This window comes from Polypterus senegalus, chromosome 17, assembly GCF_016835505.1.
Source record: "Polypterus senegalus isolate Bchr_013 chromosome 17, ASM1683550v1, whole genome shotgun sequence".
Taxonomy (NCBI): domain Eukaryota; kingdom Metazoa; phylum Chordata; class Cladistia; order Polypteriformes; family Polypteridae; genus Polypterus; species Polypterus senegalus.
In genome coordinates, this window is record NC_053170.1 from 75,624,967 (window position 1) to 75,649,680 (window position 24,714).

General features: G+C 37.1%; 1 protein-coding gene across 1 annotated transcript in view; it reads right to left on the reverse strand.

Annotated features, from left to right (window-relative positions):
- The window catches only part of LOC120517776 (CD276 antigen-like), a 41,151-nt gene extending 21,548 nt beyond the window's left edge, over positions 1–19,603 (reverse strand). Inside the window, exons 1-2 of the mRNA XM_039740257.1 lie at positions 19,402–19,603; positions 2,170–2,517 (exon numbers count right to left, since the gene is read on the reverse strand). Coding sequence (XP_039596191.1) covers positions 2,170–2,517; positions 19,402–19,453 — 400 coding nt within the window. The 5' untranslated portion in view covers positions 19,454–19,603. The remainder of the gene's footprint in view (positions 1–2,169; positions 2,518–19,401) is intronic.
- Between the last annotated feature and the right edge of the window lie 5,111 nt (positions 19,604–24,714).

The following is a 24,714-nucleotide window of genomic DNA, read 5'->3' on the forward strand; positions in this document are numbered from 1 at the left end:
TGTTTATTACTGTTTATGTTATGTGCTCAGTGTGGGGTATTCCTATATTTTCCAAACCAAGATTTTGTATAAGCCATTAATTAACATTAATTTCAAGTTACACTTCAAAAATCTTTATTTAACCCATATTTCAGATGTCAATTTCTGACCAGTATAAACTATTTTACTTTTAATTATTTGGGTGGCATCTTTATCCAAGGTAACTTACAACATTTGAGATAGCATTAGTTACATTTCTTTTGGTTTTGCAATTGTACAGGGAGGTGAAGTGACTTGCTCTTGGTCACACAGTGTCAGTAATGGGATGTGAAATCAAAACCTCAGGGTCTGAAGTCCAAAGCCTTAACTAGTATGCCACACCGCCTGTGTACATACATTAATAATACATAATGTAAAACATTACAATGTTTTTACATATTGTCACACAGGAGACAGCTAATGGGCCTGAATAATAGTAGTTCCATGCCAGACCACGGGACGGCAAGGTGCACTAACTTTCTTTCTCGATCCCTTGCAGACCATCCACAGGAAATCCCACATGGTTCTGGAGACTCTGATGCAGTCATTTCCGGTTCCGGGGTCCCCTTGATGATGCCACTTTCTGGTTCTGCCCCTTGATGACATCACTTCCGGTTCCAGGCCTTTGATGACATCACTTCCAGTTCCGGAGCCTTTGATGGCATCTCTTCCGGTTCCGGGCCTTCTGATGCTGTCACTTCCGGTCTTGGCAAAAAAAGCCGCCATCTTTGGCAACCAGCATCAGTTTTGTTTTGGATTCTGACTTGTTAACATCTCACAACTATTTACTCATTTGCAGCCGGGGTATATTATATGGATAGCTGCCCCAAACCTTTTTTGATGTCTTCTTGTCATTTTTGTGACAATATATAGTAGCCCCTTGCTACTTTTACAATGGTGCATTACATTTAATCACCAATCACATTTAAATTTCTTTTTAAAATTTACATAATCTGACTGATTACATGTCCTGTGATTGCACCCAATGCAATCTGCTTGCTAGCAAGCTTGTATCCTGCAAAAGTTCATTTCAAGTGAATTATAGTCAACTGAAATAATTTTGGGGGGTTCAGCTTTCTAACTAAGAAAGAATATTTTAAGATGTTGCTTTTGTAAATTACTGCACAGAGGTCAGGGACTTTATCAAAACATTACTGATTGGTTTTGATTAAAAACATTACACTATGTAGTTAATGGTAATTGTGCTTTTCCTTTTGTAGCTGTCATTTTTGGTTCAAGGCATGTACAGTAACATGTTGTCTACCATGCACCAACAGCATAGCCTATATGACAGAAATTGCTGTGCAAACCTCCTTCTAGCTCTGTTTTATTGTATATGGGAGCAGTTTTAACATAGGTGAAAAATATGGGTGTGTTGCAATTCTAGCATTACAGTAAAGGACTTTAAAATATAATTTTATGTAATTACTAAATGATTACTGTTATTTAACTCATAATGTGATGCAAGTAGGAGAGCCAAACATGGAGACATATGTCTGGATCAATCCATCTCTCACACTTTAAGGCATGTTTACTAAAGCAACCTTAGGTAGACAAGAAACATCCTGTGGAGCAGAAATTTGATTGTGTTGATATTTTATAATGTTGATTGTCAATACAAGTGAAATACGAGTGCAGAAGCTTCTTTATGATTCTTCTTCCTTTTTGTATTTTAAACCAGAATGTAAAGCAGAATTCACCAAGCACTGATTTGTCCACCCAGTATTTGGAAACATGAGCTGGGATTAGATTGCTATGAAGCAGGTTAATCAAAGTTATATTGTGTATTCATTATAGAAATCATGTTCAGAGTAATATTAGGTGCAGGGTCAAACATCAATCAAACTGAACACACCAGTGTGGCTTTCCCAAATTTTAGCTCCTTCCCAAATCTAGTTTTGGGGCATGAATAATTTGCTCCCTCTAACTTTTTTATATTACAGACAGACAGACAAATTAGAGAGAAAGGTAATCTAACAGTAAAGAAAAACTGTATGTCCTAAAAACAAATTAAAAGATACAGTTTTAAGAACATTCTTCACTGAGAAAATAACAAAGGAAGTCTGACCTACTATCAAAATATTGCCGCAAAAACTCTACACCCATTTTCCCAAATCAGAATGGACAATATAAAAAAAACAATGTTGTTACCTGTAAATGTTACAAATGTTGTAGATTTTCCTGTTCCTTCCTCAGTGTTAACTGAGCATATATATAGGCCAGCATCTTCTAAAAGGACAGGCTCAAGCCGTAGTGAGGCATTTCCTTGTTGCAGCTGCTCACGATATAGGCTGGTGCGATTTAGGTAGCGGGGGCTTTGATAAGTCAACTGATCAGTTCCATAGTAGAAGCTGTGAACCACATCTTTGTCATTTCTTTGCCAGGTGACAATGAGTTTATCCAAGAATATGTGACTGCTGTGACTGAAACTGCACTCAAGCACCAGCGGCTGATCTTGAATGGCAAGAGTTTCCTTTGGTACCTGCACTTGAAAAGTTCCTGGAAGGAAGTAACTTGAATTAGCAGAGGTACCTGAACAAGCTCATTCAGATTATCCAATTAAAATTACTGCACTGCTCTTTATGCTAACATCATACTGATAAGCATGGAACAAAATGTTATCAAGTAATGAGCTAAGCATTATAATTAACTGAAGAAAAGCAAAAACTCTTAATTGGAGTATAACTTCTAAAAGAGTGCATTACTCACCTTCCTACTATGCTATCACTAATTACAAATCTGAGAGAAATAAAAACCTCTACATATAAACACATGAAATGTTGTTACTTATATGACTGTAGAGACTAAAGGAGCATCTTAAAACCTGTAAAGCTAATATAACATGAAAAAGTTAACTCTTATGACTTATGGATATCATCAAGCTTCCAAGCCAAAGCCAATGCTATACATTTGAAATTATTGCGACTGAGCTTTGACATATTAAGTACTATATAACCAACATAGAGTTCCTAACATGATTAACACAAAACAAGAATGAAACTATAAAGCATGCTATATGTATTTTAAGTGAGGACTACTGTCGCTATTCACAAAAACATGCTTCTATACCAGGAGCTTATACTTATGCATGACACCACTTCATTCTGTCTACAATACAGAACGCATTTAATTCTATGGGCACATGACTATTGTTTAATTTTTCATGCCAAAACAAAATGAGGCCCTCTAAAATAAAACAATTACAAAACAATTGTTTTGTTTTATGTGCTCTGCAGCAGACTATTATGGTAACAAGAGACTTGAAGAAGACATACAGACGGGGTTTATGTTTTATATCAAAAATTCCAACATTACGATAAGGAAGCAGCCTTGAGGTAAATTTAAATAATGATGTAAAAGTCCTTATTTAAGCTTAAGTGATTAGTCCAAAGACATGCAGGTTAGGTACATTGGCAATCCTAAATTGTCCTTAGTGTGTGCTTGGTATGTGTGTGCGTGTGTGCCCTGCGGTGGGTTGGCACCCTGCCCAAGGATTTGTTCCTGCCTTGCACCCTGTGTTGGCTGGGATTGGCTCCAGCAGACCCCGGTGACCCTGTAGTTAGGATATAGTGGGTTGGAAAGTGACTGACTGACTGACTGATTTTGTATCCTTTAATTGAGCAAATGTTTAATACTAAAACTAAATCAAGTTTAAAATTATTATAGATCTTCAAACTTGGAATTTTATTTCTCATTCCATAAATCATCTAACTATAAATTATAAGAAAATGTTTTGATATATGAAATATGGTTTGAATGTTCAAACATATTGTCATTAAAATATACTAGATCTAATCTAGATGAATCTCCAATAACCCTTCCGGCTAATTAAGAACATCACATCAGTATTTTATCTCTTGATCCTTAACAATAAATGTTCAGAGAAGAGTCAGGCCACAAAAGTATTGTTTGATGCCATTTTATGTAATTTTTTTATGATGTCATATATTGTATATATTGCACTGTTGTTTGTGTTTTGCTATTTTGTATGTGTGTCTGCAATACCAAGACAAATTCCTAGCAAGCTGGTAATAAAATGTAATGCTTGAGTTCAATGCAGCACCTGAATTGGAATTACTTTGCTAACTTTCAGAAAACCTTTCTCTTTGAGCCCAATGTAGATCTCCTAAAACTAAACAACTCAAAGAGACTAGATTAAGTAGAACAGAGATACTTAAACCTGAATGCTGTTCCCCATTATTTAAAGACATCTCTCTATGTGTAGAGATTGAGAATATTAAGTGGCAATAAACATTCTCTACAAGACACATAGGAAATAAAATTCTAAATTAAAAGACAAAAACAGAAAAAGCTAAGATTTTTTGATTGTTTCTAACAACCATAAATAAGAAATGTAAGGTATAATTCCTCCTAACATTAGATACATTTCATTTTCATTTCTTTTTTTTAATTGAAAAAATAAAATAAAATTAAAACAGCTACACAGACAACAACCTTCTAGTAGAAGTAGTATTTCTTTTGGATTTCAGCAAATGACTCCTTGTTTATACTGCCTAAGTAAATTTAACATAAACATAGAACTGAAAACTGTAATACATGTGAAAAAATAAAACATGCTTTATGTTTTAAAAAGTTACATAGTGTTAGTAATTGTGTTGAACCGACAAGAATTCTGAATAGTGATATTGCTTTATATTGAACAAACAAGAAATGTGCAGAGTTGTACTGTAAGATATAATTTAAGACTTCCTCCTTGTCTGTAGCAAGATGTGGAGTGGCAAGAGATGTACGGGGTCAGTACAACTCTCATTCGGTTTCCATTTAAAGAGATTATTCAGAAATCTTACATGATGACAGAGGTTGCCAGGAGCAAGGACAATGACTTGCAAAGTCCTTCAGACAGCCTCTAGAACAGAGAAAGTAACAGAAGGGGATTTTTATTTTATTTTTATTTTTTACATATTTTGTGATGCTTTCCATGTTGCATTGACTATTGATATGTATCTATTTTTTGCTCTGTCATCTTGTGTTTTGGTTTTGATTAATGGGCTCTGTCAATTTGAGTGCTTTTATGTTAGTAACAAAGGTTATTACAGAGTAACAGAACTATGACATCAATGGGTTGCTGTTGCACTACATAAACTATCTGAGTTTCTGGATATTTAAAACAAAACTTTTTTGCAGTATCTTGTTAGTCTTATTAGGAAGTCAGGATTTTTTGTCTGTCATTTAACTTTGATTTTTGTTTAACATATTGAGATCCAGTATTTTGGTACTCGTAGCTTCCTTTGGTTTTGACTTTAGCTTTTTGACAGACATTTCTCTCTCTCATCTCATTGTCCTTGTGACATTTTTTCCAACTCTCATTACAATGGCAGAACACCAATACAGAGATACCCAAAGATCAGACTATATAAAAGAAGCAGAATGTGGTCAATGATCTACCATCAGATATGGCAATATTTTGTGACCACTAGAGGGAATTGTCTTACCATAGAGCATATGGAACCATTCTGTTTCTCAAGAGAGTGTAGGCTGGACAGCTGATTGTAGAAGGCTACCAAAAGGCTCTGGGGGTGCAGAACCATAAGGAGCTGTTAATGGAAGTTGTATCCTGGTGTCAACAGAACAAGAAGAAGGCTGTCTCTGACGCCAAAAATGATTCCAGGGTTTGACCAGAAGTGATTCAATGGTGGGGATTGATGTCATTTGAGTGCAGAGTGTGGAGAAGAGTTGGGCAAGTGCCTAATTTTGGCAATTATAAAGACAAGTGTATGAAGTGGGAAGTAGAAAGGGAAGTGCTTCGTGTGGAATGATAGTGGGCATAGGAAACAAGCCATTCCACCAGACAAACTGAGGTGCTGACTTGTTAAGATAAGCACAGAGAGCAGTGATTTTTTTGCTTTGAATATGCCCTTAGTGTACCCCCCGCCCCCACCACAGCCTTGATGTCACTTTTGTAACTTATTAGCACTTGTGCATTCTTCTGGCCCTCCTCCTGTCACAACCTAATGATAATAGCTGCTTTGTTTTGATAACACTTAGGTGTTAACCTGATGCTGAGCTGTTCTTGACATCTCTCACCTACGTTCTCCAATTTAAAAATACATCAAAACTAAAGACTGTCTAACACTGCATTTTTATCAGACTGAAACTGACTACTGAAATATTTAACTTACTGAAAGTTTGTTTAGTTTTTTTATTTTTCCATTGTACACTTAGCTCTGAAATACTGCTACAAAAACACCTAAGAAACAAGTTCACCTTTAATATTTATACATTTGTGTCCACTTAAGTTTTAGACTGTTACAGGAAATTCTTTTCTGATATAAAATCATGTACAAATTTCAGAACCCACTTTACAGAAATATTAAACATTCCACAGTGCTTATTGCTATCCCAACACTCATTTCAAGGCTAAATATGGCTACTGAGTCTCTGGAAATAGGGGGCCTGAAGAAGGGGCCTGAGTTGCCCTGGTAAAATATTTTTGAACTTTGTAACTTATTCCTTCTGTAATATATGTGTACAGCATAAGTATTTCTCCACCTGTAAAAAATCAGACAGAGAAATGCCTGACCTTTGAGAGATAGAATATAATTATTAAGTAAAGAATGATGAATAGTCTGTCAAGGAAGTAGAAAACAGCCAAAAATGAATAAACAATTAATTTAACAGGTTAAGGTAGCAATCTAATTCAAAACAGAAATTGTTTTGGACATCCTGTTACAGTAAGGCTTTTAACAATGCAAGTCTACATATCTGTTCGCCATGACATCAATCTGTCACATCTTGTAAATATTATGCAATATTACTGAAAATACTTGATAAAATAATTTTCATAATTATTTCCCTGTACTTTTATGCCTGCAGTACTCTTTCCAATATAACATTTTAGCTATTGTGAGACATTTATATTATTTACAATATAATTAGTGTAGGTATACAACTTCTAAGACATGGAAAAAAATCACATGTAACAAAGTTTTCTTCATGGTAATTGCTTTGCTCTTGAACAAAGAAAAATATCTTTAAAAAAAATCACATTTCTTGCTTTATAAAACATACTGTACGTGAATAAATGTCATACTACCAAACTCGCACTCGCCTAGCAACAGAAATAATCCTATATGGTTCTATATGCCATATAATTGAGAACTGCTTTCAAAAGTTATTTTTTTTTCATAATTTGTAGGCTGTCACGCACGAGCGCTTCGGGAGCAGCTGAAGGACCCAGTTTGCATCGTGACAAGTCCGGTCGGGGACAAAAACAGCATACTAACCATTCGCTCTTTGTTTCTCCAGAAAGACAGACACGCAGTCGCCGTAAAACAACCCGGACAACTCAAAGAGCGACAACACTTCCGGGTTCCTTTCTTCCCTCTGCTTCCCCATTGATGATATCAGTCTACCACAATGCATCACGCTTTACCCAGCATCCCACTACTTAATTTACGGTCCTTCCCTATAAACTGTCTGTCTTCCCTACCCTGAATGTCTTTTATTTATTACGAAAACTGAACTGATCTACTTTATTTAAAGTATACAGGGCTACCACCCCAAACCTTTATAAGTGTGTCTGTCTGTTATTTCAGGGCATTCCACAAGACAAAACTGTGTGATCACTCATCTCTATTCAGTACTCATGCAGAATGTCATCATGCTTTTCTGTGGTTCCCAAAATATTATTATAAAACGTTCACAAAGAGCCATAGTTTCCATAGCACCCACAGTAAATGAATGAGGACTTTCATCTTATTATGCTGAATGAACATACTCTCCAAATGAAGGCCATACCCATGCACATTTCACTATTGCAAGTCTTAATTTTGTATGGATTGCCCCAATACTGGACACCTTCCAACATTAATATGATTGCCAATTACACATGACTGATACTGCAATGTATGTGAGCTTAGTAATGCATTGGTACTCCAAGTTCCAGGACATAATGAGCATAAAAACTGATCAATAACCATAATGGTGTCAGGAAAACAGTCTGTATATCAACATCAGAAAAATAAAAGCGCTCATAGTGAAGTGAAGAACTGAGTGCACAGCTCTGTTCATTGACAGTACTGCAGTAGAGAGAGTTTAGAGTTTCATATACCTGGAAATTAACATCAGTGACTTGACATGATCCACACAGAAAGACATTCTGGTGACAAAGACAAGGCAGTGCCTTTATCATCTCAGATCCTGCACAAAATTGCGATATGAGACTTTTTTCGTTTGGGCAAATAACTGTAGGAGGAATAAGGACAATGAGCATTTGTGACTTGGGAGGGAGTCGAAGGCAGAGTCCTTGACAGACTAGAACCCAGACACATAAACTGACTCTTGGGACAAATAATGTCATCTTTCTTAGGAAGGAGTGCTGCCAAATAGATATAGTTTAGGCTTATATCCTACCACTCACTTGGTTCTGAAAGCAATCATCTCAAAAGAGGCTGAACTCTCTTTTACTCTGGTGTTACACATAAATAAATACATCGGGCAAGAGTGAGCTTGTTAATGAGCCCCTGCCTGGTCGATGCCATGTTGGAGTTTGTCCTGGAGTACAAGAGGGCTGCCTCTGTGCAGCTAAAGGTTGTGGTGAGGAGGACTATAACTGCTATATATGCATATGCACCAAATGGCAAGTTGGAGTACCATGGCTTCTTGCAATACCTGGAAAAGATAGTGGAAAGGGTCTCAGATGGGGACTCATTAGGGGAGGTGTGATTTTTAGGAATGGCCTGCCTTATCTAAACCAAGTGGTGTTTTGTTATTGGACTTTTGTGTTAGGCGAGGTTTGTTCTTAACAAACACAATGTTCAAACATAAGGTGGCTCAAAAATAACTGTACTTGGCACCAGAACACCTTAGGTCAAAGATGTATGATTGATTTTATAATGATATCATCAGATTTGTGGCCGAATGCTCTGGACATTCGGGTGAAGAGAGGGGTAGAGCTGTCAAGCTAGTGGTGAGTTGGGTCAGATGGTTGTGCAGGTGCCTGGATAGACCTGGAAAGCCCAAGTGAGTAGTGAGGATGGACTGGGAAAGCCTTTGTCCAAAAGACTTTCAACTTTAACCTCTGATACAGCTTTTCTACATTCTGGGGGAGGCTAGAGACATAGAGTCCAAAGGACCTTGTTCAAAGTCTCAGTTGTGGAAGTGACTAACAAGAGGTATGGCCTGAAGGCTATAGGTGCCTCTCAAGGTGCAAATCCAAGGACCAAATGGTGCACACTGGAGGTGAGGAATGCACCTAGGCTGAAGAAAGAGGCCTTCCATGTATGGTTAGCATGGGAGATTCCCAAAGCAGCACAGAGGTAAGGAAGGAGTAGGGAAGGAGTTCGGACAGACCATGTAAAACGACTCTCGATTAGGCTCAAAGTGATTCTGGCAAACTTTCTGGACTGAGGATATAGTCTGGTGATGGAGGTAACACTTTGAGCAGCTCCTGAACTTAATGGGCATACCCTCTGTGGAAAAGGCAGGACCCGAAGCAGATAGGTGATGGGAGATTAAAGCCCATTTTCCAGAGGGAGGTCACAGAGGTAGTTAAGCAACTCTGCAGTGGCAACACCCCAAGGCAGATTAAAATACACCCAGAAATGCTGAAGGCTCTAGGTATTGTTGGGCTGTCATGGCTGACACACCTTTCAGTGTTGCGTGGTCATCAGGAGACATGCCCCTTGAGTGGCAGAATGGAGTAGTGGTCACCATTTTTTAAACTCCCTGGAAAAGTTAATGCCACGGTACTGCAAAGGAGACTCCATCCTATCATTGAACCTCAATCCAAGAGGAGCAATGAGGATTCCATCCATGCTATGGAACAATAGTACAGCTTTTAACCCTCATGAAGATCCCGAAAGGGAGCATGGTAGTGCACCCATTTGGTTTACAAGTGCTTTGTGGACTTAGAAAAGGAGTATGACCGTGTTCCTTGAGAGATTTTCTGGAAGGTGCTAGGAGTGTATGGGGTTCCGGGGCCCTTAACAAGAACTATTTTGTCCATGTATAATCACAGTGAGAGTTGTGTCCAAATACTCAGAACAACATCGGCAAATCTGATGCCATGGTTCTCAAAAAAAAGGAAGACTTGTTCACGAGTGAGGGAAAAAGGGATGGTGAGATCGACAGACAGATAGGGGTGGCAAGTGCAGTTATGTGGTTGCCATATAGATTTGTAGTGATGAAGAAGTAGCTGAGCCAGAAAATGAAGCTCCACATTTACCAGTGAATCTATGTCACTTCCATCACCTATACTTATGTGCTTTGAATAATGACTATAAGAATGAGATCACAAGTACAAGTGGATGAAATGAGCGTTCTTCACAAGGTGGCTGGGCTCACTCTTATAGATAGGGTAAGAAGCACAGACATCTGGGGGAGACTCGGAGAAGAGCTGCTGTTCCTCTCCATCTGAGGTGGATCAGGCATCTGATATGGATGATCCTGGACACCTCCTTGTGGATGTTTTACAGGCACAACCAGCTGGGAGACAACCCTGGGGAAAACCCAGGGCTCGCTAGGAAAATTATTTCTCGTAGATGCCCTGATAGCACCTTGGGAACCCACAGTATGAGTTGGCAAGTGTGGCTGGGGAACAGGATGTGTGGGCTTCACTGCTAAAACTGTTCCTTATGTATTTTCATGCCAGGCAGCTTTCAATGTCTGGTCTAGAAAACCATGACAGGAAAGACTAGAATATATTAACCTATTTTAAGATCATGGAAGTAAAATCATGCACTGTTGAGCTTCTTTGAGGACTGTGTTTTTTTAACCAGTGATCATTTGTAGAGCATTCCAGACATATAAGCAATCATTTGTGGAAAATGTTAATCTTACAGTATACAGTAACTGCTTCTAACATCCTTAAGTGCCTTGTCTAGATGATACTTTGCTTTCTTCTAAATAGCCTTATACTGTATTCATATTCACAAGCTTTCTTTTAAACTGTCCATAATTTTTACAGCTCTCTAGAGATGTTTGGTTTCTCATTACTGTATTTGATGTTTTGGGAATACAGTTTTCCTGACTAAAACTAATGTAAGAAGTAACTATGTACATATATACTAATTTAATGCAGCACAGCCTTCTCTGAGCATCTCCCAATGAGTAGTCACTAGTGCAATATTTTTACCTTTGGTTTAGCTCATTTTAAGTTGACTGTAAGGAACCAAGAAATATCATGGCATGGTCACAGTTGCCCAATGGGGTCCATGGGATGGCATTTATAAGCATCCAAGATAATGCTGCAGTAGTGGTACAGAGTATTTCCCTCTCTAACATCACATAGGCAGTAATGGTCCCCTCTATGTTACACACATCCCCATCTTTGTTATTTAGCCAGGTTTCCGTTATTGCTATAATATCATAATTATGCTCTGCTACATACAGCTCCAACTCACTTACCTTATTTCGGATACTTCAAGCATTAAGGCAAGCTATTTATAAGCTATTTATAATGTGTTATGCCTTCTACATTTAAATGTTTGCTTGGAATTTACATTACTATGCACGCATTTTTATTTCTACACCATTGTTTGTTCCTCCATGCATAGATCTAAACCTGGCCTGTCCTAAACTCCCTCTCCCCCCATTCCCTAGTTTAAACTAACCTATTCATACGCCTCTCCAATACATTGGTGCCCCTCCAGTTTAGATGTAACCCATCACAGTGGAGCAGGTCCCATCTGTTCAAAAAGTAGTCCCAATGCCCCATAAACCTATACCTTTCTATCCTGCACCATGATTTGAGCCACGTGTTAAGCCTTCGAATTTCTTTAATCTTACCTGGACTGGCGCGTGCTACAGGCAGAACTTCGGATAAGACTACCTTATCAGTTTTGTTCCTCAGCTTGGCACCTAACTCTTTGAATTTGGATCGCAGAACTGACGTACTACCCTTATGTATGTCATTTGTTCCAACATGGACAAAGACAACTGGATCCACCCCTGCTCTGGCCAAGAGCCTATCTACCCTTCCAGTGAGGTCTGCGACCTGTGCACCCGTAAGGCAACACACCATGCAAGACTCTGTCTCTCTGGAGCACACCTGCGCTTCAGTCCCCCTAACAATCATGTCCCCAACTATCACTACCTCTCACTTTTTGAGAACTGGTTTTTTGAGAACTGGCGCTGGGGCTCTTCATTCCTGTCTACCACCTCAGAATTATCAGAGACACCGACCAGCTCCACAAGGACATGATAACTGTTTGACTCTTCTAATTCTGGGGTTGATGCCCCGGATGGTATTTACCCCTTACCTTACGCCTTGTTACAGTGACCCACCTATTTCTACCTGTCTGGTCTGGAATCTCCGCCCGCACCACCTTTGGGGTGCACACTATCTCTCTAAAGGATACCTGGGCTAGGTCCGCCAATTCTTTACTACAATGCAGGCCAGCCAACTCCTACTCCACTCAGCAACCCTGAGCTCGAGATGCTGGATCAGTTGGCATCTCCTGCAGATGTAGCCCTCATAGACAACTAGCTCCTCCAAACCATCTTTTAAAAAGTGCATCTTTGGACTATGGCAGGAAACCCATGCACAGTCAAGGAGAACATGCAAACTCCATGCAGGGCACACCCAACTCTTGAACCCCCAGTCTCCTTGTTGCAAGGCAGCAGTGCTACCTCAGTGCCACTAATGAGACCAGATTCATAGTTTTTCAATTGCCTTAACACTAACAATTTTCTTAATTGCTTTAAATGAATGTCTCAATGTTATACTATCCTGTAATTTCCTTGTTTATTACTAACAATTCTAACTGTGGTGCTGGTGGACTGGTTAGTGCAGCTGTTTCACAGATTCAGACACTTCCTGTATGGAGTTAGCATATTGTCCTTATATCCCTAGGAGTTTTCCATCCACAAAAAATGTGTGCAGGTTATAAGTTAATTGGGGGTTAATTGGCAACTTTAAAAAGGGCAACTGTATGAGAGTGAGCACTGTAATGAACTGGTGGTTTCATTTCTGCCTTCCACCCAATGCTACCAGGACTGACACCAGTTTTCTGTGATCCAGAAGTGTTATTCCAAGCAAACATCATTCTTGAGCACATGAACAACTTGTACACTATATAAACAGCCTTAAAAAACTGCCAGCAAAACATCCAATGCACTTCATTAATGTATTATATTTTTAAGTCTTTTCTCAAACATTCCTTAGCTTAAGGCTTCATATATTTTGATGTTATATTCTGTATTTTCCATGATTTCAAATATTATTATGGCAGCTAAAAGTAAATCACTTTTTAGTAAATCATTTCCAGTATGAATTAAAATGGAGCCGCTCCTAGTGGTTTCAGAAGCAGTCCAGGATGAACACTCTCTACCGCACACATCCACTCTCACACCCCACTCATCTATACTAATAAAAGGCAAAGCCCTCACTCACTCACTCACTGACTCACTCACTCACTCACTCACTCACTGACTCATCACTAATTCTCCAACTTCCCGTGTGGGTGGAAGGCTGAAATTTGGCAGGTTCATTCCTTACAGCTTCCTTACAAAAGTTGGGCAGGTTTTATATCGAAATTCTACGCGTAATGGTCATAACTGGAAGCAGTTTTTCTCCATTTACTGTAATGGAGATGAGCTTCAACGCCACGGGGCGGAGTTTCGTGTGACATCATCACGCCTCCCACGTAATCACGCAGTACATAGAAAACCAGGAAGACCTCAAAAAAGCGCTGAAGAAAACATGCATTATATAATTGAGAAGGCAGCTAAACAATAAGAAAGCGAAAGTGACATATACAACCATATTCATGAGTTCTGCTACTTGAAACAAACCACGATGTAAACCTACACTTTAAATTAAGTTCATAGACAGGCTGCCGCTGGCGTTTGTAATTTAGTGCCTGCCCATATAAGGCCGTCCGTCAGCGGCAATCCAATAGCAAACTGCCACGGGTAAATATACACGGGTGAAGGACTGTGCTTATGGAGAGGAAGATGAGATGGTCAGGGTGGTGTTTGACACAAACTCAGCGAAACTGCGAGAGAAAGTTTTAAGTGCCAGGACTAAGGTAACATTAAATACAGCCACGGACATAACACGAGATGGCACCAGCACAGCTGGGAACCTTCGATGCAAGTACACCGAGTGGCTCACGTGAACGGACGCAGTGCACAGATAAAAGCAACAGTTCCAAAGAGCGCTGAACAAAAACCGAATTACACAATCGAAAAGGCAGCAAAAAATATGAAGCGTCTGATAAGCATATTCATAAATGCTGCTACTGTGGAAACAAAGCACACAGTGGAAAAAGTCAATGTCCCGCTAAAGGAAGACAGTGTAAAAAAAACCCGTCCATGCAGTGTGTCAGGTCTCAGATAAAGAAGAAGACAAGCTGTTTATTGATGCAGTAAGAAACGAATCGATGAATGAAACCTGTCATCTTTACAACGATTGACAAACACGGAATGTAACTTGAACACAACACATCCTACAAATACGAACCTGATTGAAAGAAATAATGATAATAAAATCCTTGATGACAGCAACACTCAGTAACACTCACAAAACAAATACTGTATATTGACAGTCATGTTACGTTATTTTTAAAATGTTCCCTTTTCTTTTCTAGCTTTTTAACACACTACTTCTCATGACACGCGGGTATATATATATGTATATATATATATCCCGCTCTACATACTCGAATAATGGATACTTTATTCGCCATCAATGATTGTTTTGGTAAAGGCATACTCAGTGTATTCATTAGATGAACGGTAAAAAAGTAAGAGCGAGGGGAGGATGACTCATTGAGGCATGCAGGCTGTAGTCTTGCGTCAACTCTATCTGAATTGCGCGATCACATTTGAAAAATATATCTTTTCAAGTTCTATTTAGTCCATATGTGTCAAACTCAAGGGTCGGGCCACATCCGCCCGGCGTAATTATATCCGCCCCGAGATCATGTTATATACTGTATTATTGTTATTAAAGCCCGGGTATATGAAGCGCTGGTAACACAATAAACTACAGATCCCATAATGCAGCGCTTCAGCTGCCTTGCCGAACACTTACTACGTTAATCAAGTCTACCTTATGATGCGGCAAGTTATTGCGAAGCTAGAGTTATTGCGCACTGAGTTTGCACGGCGCTTTGGTGACTTTGAAGAACAAAAAAAGTCCGTCTACATGCGGCTCGAACCTTGTGCATGTTTGGTAGCACATATCTGTGTGAGAAGCTCTTCTCAGTGATAAAGACTTAACAAAACAGCACACAGGAGTCGCCTCACTGATGAGCACCTGCAATCCATCCTGAGAATCTCCACAACACAGAACCTCACACCAAACAGAAACGAACTTGTGGCCAAAAAAAGATGCCAGGCGTCCAGCTCTAAAATGACATATGAGCAAAGACAACTGAATGATTTGATTTGTTATTGCACGTAAGAGCGGAGTCAACCGTTTTAACAAACAGCGTATTGCACTGATACGAAATAGCTGTGTGTGTATATATGTAGATATGTATGTATATGTATATATATGTTTATATATGTGTGTGTATATATGTAGATATATATGTAGATATATATGTATGTATATATGTGTATATGTATAGATATGTATATATATATATATATGTTTATGTGTGTGTGTAAATATATATATGACAACAACACTCATCACTCACAACAGTGACAAAACAATTACATTGACAATCAGGTTACGTTATTTTCAAAATGTTTCCTTTTCTTTTCATTGCTTCTTTAACACACTACTTCTCCATGGCGCGGTATTTTGCTAGTCTATACTAATAAAAGGCAAAGCCCTCACTCACTCACTCACTGACTCACTCACTGACTCACTGACTGACTCATCACTAATTCTCCAACTTCCCGTGTAGGTAGAAGGCTGAAATTTGGCAGGCTCATTCCTTACAGCTTACTTACAAAAGTTGGGCAGGTTTCATTTGGAAATTCTACGCATAAGGGTCATAACTGGAAGCTATTTTTCCCCATATAATGTAATGGAGTCTTGAGTTGGAGATGGCCGTGGGGGGCGGGGGTTTCGTGTGACATCATCACGCCTCCTACGTAAGTACGTAGAGAACAAGGAAGATTCCAAACAGCGATGAGCACAAAACGCCATTTCACAATTGAGAAGGCAGAAAAACATTATGAAGCAAATGATGCATACAAGCATATTCATAAGTACAGCTACTGCGGAAACAAAGCACGGCGTGAACCGTAAGTTTATATTAAATTAAGTTCATAGACAGGCTGCCACTAGCGTTTGTAATTTAGTGCCTGCCCATATAAGGCCGTCCATCAGCGGCAATCCAATACAAACACGGCCGGTAAATGTTCACGGGTGAAGGACTGCGCTTATGCAGTGGAAGATGAGATGGTCAGGGTGGTGTTTGGCACAAACTCATTGAAACTGCGAGAGAAACTTTTAAGTGCCGGGTCTTAGCTGACATTACACGAGATAGCACCAGTACAGCTGGGAACCTTCGATGCAAGAACACCAAGCGGCTCACGTGAACTGGACGAATGCGCAGACAAAAGCAACAGTTCCAAAGAGTGCTGAACAAAACCGAATTACACAATTGAGAAGGCAGCAAAAAATATGAAGCGCCTTATACATACAATCATATTCATAAGTGCAGCTACTGGAAACAAAGCACACGGTGGAAAAGTGAATGTCCTGCTAAAGGAAGACAGCGAAAAAAAAACCCGTGCATGCAGTTTGTCACATCACAGATAAAGAGGAAGACGAGCTGTTTATTGATGCAGTAAGGAACTAATCGATGAATGAAACCTATTATCTTTACAACGATTGACAAACACGGAATGTAACTTGAACACATCCTACAAATACGAGCCTGATTGAAAGAAATAATGATAATCAAATCCTTGATGACAGCAACATTCAATAACACTCACAAAACAATTACTGTATATTGACAATCATGTTACGTTATTTTTAAAATGTTCCCTTTTCTTTTCATAACTTCTACTTCCACTGCGGTATATATATATATATATATATATATATATATATATATATATATATATATATATATATATATATATATATATATATATATATATATATATATATATATACCCCATCTACAATACATACTTTAGCATAGACAAGCCACACGCTGTATGAATTGTAGAGTCTTAAGCCTCTAATGCCGACATTCGAGGTTCGATTCCCGAGAGGGGATGTACTGACTATGTACGCGCGCTACCTGATTCATTTTACCTTCGCATCTCCTTGGTTTGGGATGTATGAAAAATATTAGGTTAACGCAGAATCATGTTACGTTAATTTTTAAATTTTCCCTTTCTTAGCACAAGCACAGCTGAGAAGCTTCGATGCATGTACTCCATAACGCGTTAAAAAAATAACGCATTTAATCACACTTTCAATTCCAAGCAAATGGGAACTTTTGTCAATGCATGATTTCCTGGTACATCCATTACACTGATGCACACATCACAGCTACAAAAATGTTAGAGTCGGAATAAAGCGCGTTCCTACGACTGATCATTTCACTACCCGAGTAAGCCTTGATAAAAGTTTTGTGCACACTGAAAAGCAAGCAAAATTAGATGCATTACAGAAAGCGGACTTTGTGGCTCTTACTGGGGATCATTGGACTTCCGTGACCGTTAGTAATTCTAAATACACCTAATTACAAAATGTTCAATGATCACACTGTTTTAGCCTAATGTACAAAATAATTTTGGCTAATGTTACTCAGAGTTTAAAGAGTAAGCTGGTCAAATTACCTTTTATGTTTCTGACTTATTTTTTTAAGAAGAAAAACTGCACTTTATGTTGCAATTTTGGTTATTATTATTTAAAGACTTAAAGTACTTAAACTACCACTTTATTTTTAAGTCTGCCCAATTTTAACCAGGGATGATATTTTTGTTTCTGTTTTGAATTCAAATACAGTTTAAAAGCTTTTTTTTTCAGAAATTAAAACAGCTTCAGTTTACAATATTCATGTCCATGTCTATTATTTGATTCTGTCGCCCACTAAAACCGTTTTAAATTAAAAAAAAACATTTGCGATTTGGGGCAAATTTACGTGTGCGATTACATACGATTAATCAAGATTAATTCTTACACAGCCTCTAATTAATTGGATTAATTTTTTAATCGAGTCCCACCCCTAATATATATATGTAGATATATATATGTAGATTTGTATATATGTGTATATACAGTATATATGTAGATATGTATATGTTGTATATACAGTATGTATATATGTGTGTGTGTATATGTATATATATATAACTGTATATATGTATGTGTATAGATGTGTGTATATATATATATATATATATATATATATATATATATATATATATATATATGCCAGCAACACTCATGACAATGACAAAACAATTACATTGTCAATCATGTTACGTTATTATTAAAATGTTTCCTTTTCTTTTACTTCTCGCTGCCAATCGCAGGTATTTTGCTATATATATATATATATATATATATATATATAATATAAATAGATAGATATGACAACAACACTCATATCAATGACAAAACAATTACATTAACAATCATCTTATGTTATTTTTAAAATGTTTGCTTTTCTTTTTCATAACTTCTTTAACACACTACTTCTCCGCTGCGAAGCGCGGGTATTCTGCTAGTTCTGAATAAATCGGAGGACCTAAAAAAAAAAAAGCCCAGGCGGTCTCTGGCAATGCGAGTTTGTCTGAACCGTGATCCAGCAGCGCTACCACTGCAAAATGTCCAGGGTCAATATCCTTTCATTCTAATAGCAATTTACAATCTAAAGTTCCACTAAATGTGTATTTAATGCTCGTGTTGTGTATTAATTATCCGCTCATTTATTATATGAATTGGCTAAACTCCTTTTTATCTTCCGTTATATATTTCAGACCATTACGCGTAACAGTGCACACATTCGCTCCTTCATAAATGCATAGCATCAGGGATTAGCCAGTACATGCAAAACATTGTTATTACAATAAAAACAAACACCACGTATACATGCGAACATTTTTTGTTCTAAACACTTTTTCATTATTTCTAATATTGCTCTCAACATCCTCTAACCGAAACTTTGCCTTTACAGCTGACATTACATTTGTTTTTAACAGGTTGCGTCTTCAACTCTCAGCTCCTGAATGCGTTTTTCCCTGTCGGAGAACGAACCAGCTTCACCATTTTACTAATCACAGCCTTCTAGTAGGAATGTACATTTCAGTGCGGAAAGTACTTAAAATGCACCAGTTTAACAAAGAAATGTCGAGAACATGTTCGAAATTCACAGGACACAAAAATAACCAAAAAAAAACAACCATAAAAACAAGAATCACGTCATTAATTCCTGACAAGTTTCAAAAAGTAATGCACGTCATTAAAGGGCCGACGACCACTTTTAAACTCACCTACGAGAGAGGAATGTTCACAAAAACACAAGAGAAAGTACAAGGCGAGCATTGTCGAAGAGGAAAGCCGTTTAAATAAGGGATCCCTTTGTACTTGTCGATGTAGTAATCCTGCTGGGAAAAGGTTAAGTGTTCAACTGTGCGCATGTCGAAGGCTGACGATTACACAGCAGCGCAGGCATAATAATATATACTGTATATATACTTTTTAAAAACCACGCATATATTAAGTTAAACAGTGTGTACTAAAAAGTAAAAAATAAGTCTCGCATACATCACTCGTAAAATAAAAGGTGGGTGCTTTTGATAAGATTTTAAGAAGTGTTTTTTGAATGTTGATTGATGAAAAAGCGCCCACGCTTTTATTTTACGAGTGATGTATTACGTATACTTTTTAACTTAATATAAGCGTGTTTTTTAAAAAGTATTTTTTATATACAGGTATATATTATTTTCAACTTTTTATTCTTGAGTTTGTTTTAGCATAATTTTGTAATCCATATTTTAACACTTCCTTTAATATTTCTATCTGTTACTAGCACCATCTATTGGTGAAATCTTTTAACTATTAAGTGTGCAAAATTTCAAGTCAATTGGGCAATAGGAAGTGAGTTAAATATCGATTACAAGATTTGTACCAGACAACAAACAGGTGTAAAAATAAGCGTGGTAAGACATAATAATAATAATAATAATAATAATAATAATAATAATAATAATAATAATATTTATTATAATAATAATAATTTATTTATTAATAATAATGTAACTTTTCGCTTGACAAAATAGAGAAAAAAATTAATGTCTCTGCTTTGTGCGACACCTTTTCATTTATTTATTTGTGTGTTTAGGAAATTGTTTTACTTTAAGCATAAACCTATGTTCCTCTCACCTGTATCAGAGACGACAGATAGTTCCAATTCCCTTTAAAACAGTTTTATGAAACCCTGATATTGATTGAATTGAATTTTAAACCCTGATTGACTTTTACCATTTCTATGATATGTATATATATATATATATATATATATATATATATATATATATATATATATATATATATATATGTGTGTGTGTGTGTGTGTGTGTGTGTGTGCCTGTATATAGTGAGATGCTGCTAATTTGGTATAAAGAAGCCAGGTACCAGGGTTTCCTTTCTTACTGCTTCTAAATTTTGAGATAAACTTGCCCCGTGTTATATGTAAAATACTTAAAACTAACCCATATCTCCTAAACTGTTTATACTTTAAAGATTATCCAAATGTAACTTGCTTAGGCTTTGCCACATCTGCTCAAGTTTGCATATTTTCCATACTAAAATGTAACTTTTAACAGCTTTATTGTACTACATGCAATACCAAAACACAGTGAAATCTATTATATTATGGTTACTGCGTTTAATTGGTTCAATCATGTTTATCCCTTCAATTCTGCCCTGATTATTACATAATACTTGATGCTTTAGCATAATGTGTTAAAGAACAGTCACTGATTATGTCTAAAACCTATATTCTGCAGCTCTGAATTTTTAAGGCTAGCCCAATTAATATTTGGGTAATTAAAGTAAACAATGACTACAATATCCCACACTAAGCTTTCTTGTTAAACATTATTAAAAAGATGTCCATTTAAACTATTGTCTGCATTAGGGAGTCTATAATACAGCGTTTCTCAACCTTTAAGTATTTGCGACCCGAGTTTTCATAACAGTTTTAATTGCGCCCACTTTATCATTTTTTTGAAATGTAGAGGCATATTTTATTATATCTACTTAACTTTTATCGACATTTATCTAGCTCTATATTGATTGTTCTAGTATCAGAATGTAGTTTAAATTAATTTGTTTTGGTTTCAACAGATGTTTTTTTCATATTTGTGATTCTTGTTTTCTTTTTGTCACATCTTCACGCCCCCCTTTTTGTTCCTTCGTGCCCCCCTAGGGGGGCCCACCCTACAGGTTGAGAACCACTGCTATAATACATTCCTGTTTTGAGGCCTCGATCCTTAATGCTGTCTAGTTAAATCCAAATATTAACTTACTAAACTGTGGTCCACCATCTAATTGAAGAAGACTTGCATTTAAATTTTGTTTTATGTACAAGTTGAATCCCCCAATTTTTGGTATTGCTTGTTTTTCCTGAGTAATGTGCATCCATGTTATGTTCCTTCTCATCTCTATTATTTAGCCAGGTTTCTATTATTCATATTATATCAGTTATGTGCAAGTACATATAGAATTCCATGTCATTTATTTGATTCTTTCTATTAGAATTAAGTCATTTTCAATGTATTACTTATTCTACAATGGCATTTTGGTTAGAAATTAAGTTAACATGTTTGTTTGATATTACACTATTGTTCTTCTCTTAGGTGAAATTCTACACCTGGCCTTATTGCTCAAAGGCTAAGGCTCATGAGACTTAAAAGAGATTCTAATTTATGTTTCATTTAAGAATCAACTATGTCTTAGATAGTTCTCCTAAAATTCCTTAGGAGAAATAGCTTAACCAACACATATAGATATGAGACACAACTGAGGTAAAAGGAAATAAATTTGAGAATTTGCTTTGAAAAGCATGTTATATTTTGTGAGTTCTCATTCTAGTATTGTTTTAATCACTTTTAATGCTTGATCATTTTTACTTATTATTGTACTGATGCCTTTACCCAGGTGAAAAAAGTATACTGAAGTGTACTTAATACTAGTGACCTAAAGTATGAAAAATAAACTTGGGCCAGGACTAATGATAAGTATATTTCAAATGTATTACATTGGAGCAACTAATTATGTGCTAAACGCATTTAAATTGTACCAAAATGGTACAAAATATCAACTTTATTTGTGTTAAATATACTTTTTTTAATCTACTCATACTTACAATAGATTTAAAATATACTTTTTTATCTAATACAAGTGCAACCCCCCCACCAATTCCCTATTTGAATACCAAAACATTGGTAACCTATCTTTTGTCCATCCATTATATGCCATGGTTTCAGCAATGTTTTAAGCCTTTTAATATCCCCAGTCTTACCTGGACTGGCACATGGCACAGGCAGAACCTCAGAGAAGACCACCTTAATTTGTTCTGCTCCTTAACTTGTCACCCAACTCTTGAAAGTTAGATTGCAGATCTGACAACCTGCCAACATGGACACTGACAACTGGATTTACCCTCTGCTGTGGCCAAGAGCCAATCCACTCTTCCAGCGAGGTATTCTATATACTCCTGGTAAAGCAACACATCATAAAAGACTCTCTGTCTCTGGAGCAAATGTGCATCTCAATCCCCAAAATAAGTAAGTTTCTCACTATCACTGCTTGTATGTTTCTGGGTAGGGTTTGGAGGTGATGCGTTCATGCTCCCCATCAGTACCTATTACCTCATAGATATTAGAACCAACACCCAGGTCCTCTAGGTCCTGAAAATAGTTGGAAACCTCAAACTCTGAGGTTGATGCCCCCAAACAGTGTGCATTCTTTCCTTGCAATTACTTCTGACCATGACCAACGATATCTGCCTTCCTGATCTGGAGTCTCCTCCTGTGCTACTTTAGAGGGTAATACTGCCTCCCTAAAGGGCATTTGGCCAGGAGCCTTCAATTCTTTACTATATTACAGGCTAGTCACCTACTCCTCAAGTTTAGTAACCCTAAGCTCAACTTTATATTGTATACAAAGAAAGCCAAGAAGTAAAATTGCACTGCAGCAAGTAAGACAATTACTGAGTTGATCTCCAATTAACCAACCCACCAGTGAACGGTGATTTACTGTATATATAATATATATGTTATATATACAAGAAAAGGTGGAACTTTTACCATACGGTAAAATGAATTAACAAAAGGATGCCTCAATTGAAAACTGACTTGAAGAGCCCAAAACTATATTACCAAGGTGTGTAAAAGACTTAAATAACTTATTATTAATCACTGTATTGCATTATCTTCATTGGCTTGTCCATATCTTTACAAAAGAAACAGAGAAGACTAACAGAAGTGACCTCTATAGTAATAAGGAGACATGTTTAGAAGACATGCTGGTCTCTATCTACAATTTTTTTATTTTTAGAATTAGTATGTCTATTCCAGTTTGTTCTTCATGATAAATTCATCCAAGATTTCTCCTATAAGGGATACAATTTGTTTGAGTGTTCTGGATTTTCTTAGCAGAAATGCTTGCCTAGTTACTTTGAACAGAAGAACATAAAAAAAATCCAGCCACATCTACATAACTCAGTATAATGGACAGCTCTGCACAACATGAAAGGCCTTTTTTCTCATCTACTTGGCATGCAGCAATAGTAGACAGGCCTGTTCAGAGCCTTTGTCTGCAAATGCAGGAGTGGGTGCTTCTGTGTTTCTGAGCTTCAGCCTACAACCCCTGGAGGGTTTGCTTTTGAGTTGATAACCTGTACCAAGCCAGCCAGTCCCCCAAAGAGAATATATGAGACCTCAATATTTGTGTGTGTGTATGTGCATGTGGGTGTGTTTTTGAAGAGGGTATTTCTTCATAATTCATGATATCTTTTTGTTGACAACCAGGAAGAAGGACTTTAATGTTTAACTTATTTACATTATTTACATTCAGAATGTATTACCATATGGTCTGTTGTAGGTTTTTTTTTACTTCCCTGTATATGAGGTATAGGGAAAGAATTAGAATCCTCCAAAAATTCTATTTTGAGATTTTGATGAATCTCAACGTTTTAGACCTCCCTGAGTCCAAAAATCCGTTTTTGGAATTAAGGTTGTGTGTCTGTCTGTGTGTGTGTACATAAACATGATAACTTGAATGTCTTAATTGTACATTGTACACTGGGGGGCTGTCAAGAGGTAGGGCCTGTTAAAGCTCATTGCGGCACTTCCTGTGTGATTAAGGACTATACAAAAATAAATTGTATTGTATTGTATTATGATCTGGGTTTTAATATTTTTAATGTTTTGCAGATATTTCCTGGTCTATAAAACATTTGAAACATCATTTTGAGGGATAGGGGGATTGGTGCAAAGAAATCCAGTATAAGTTTAAGATTTTGTTTCAGTATGTCTTTAACAATATTAACTATGAAATGCAGCAGCATCTTGTTTTCCTTATAGGCTCCACAATTTTTGGATCTTTCTGTCGATATTTTTATGCATTTCCTTTCTATATTATTTATATTAAATTCCTTCAGTTTGTCTGACTGTGAATATGCATTTTCTTCTGTTTGTGGCCTGTGGTTTTCTCCAGTGTTTTTTCTTGCATTACTGTGAAGTTTTGTGATCTGTTGGAACTTCTAATTTTTTTTTAAACTTTTGTTTGTTTTAGAA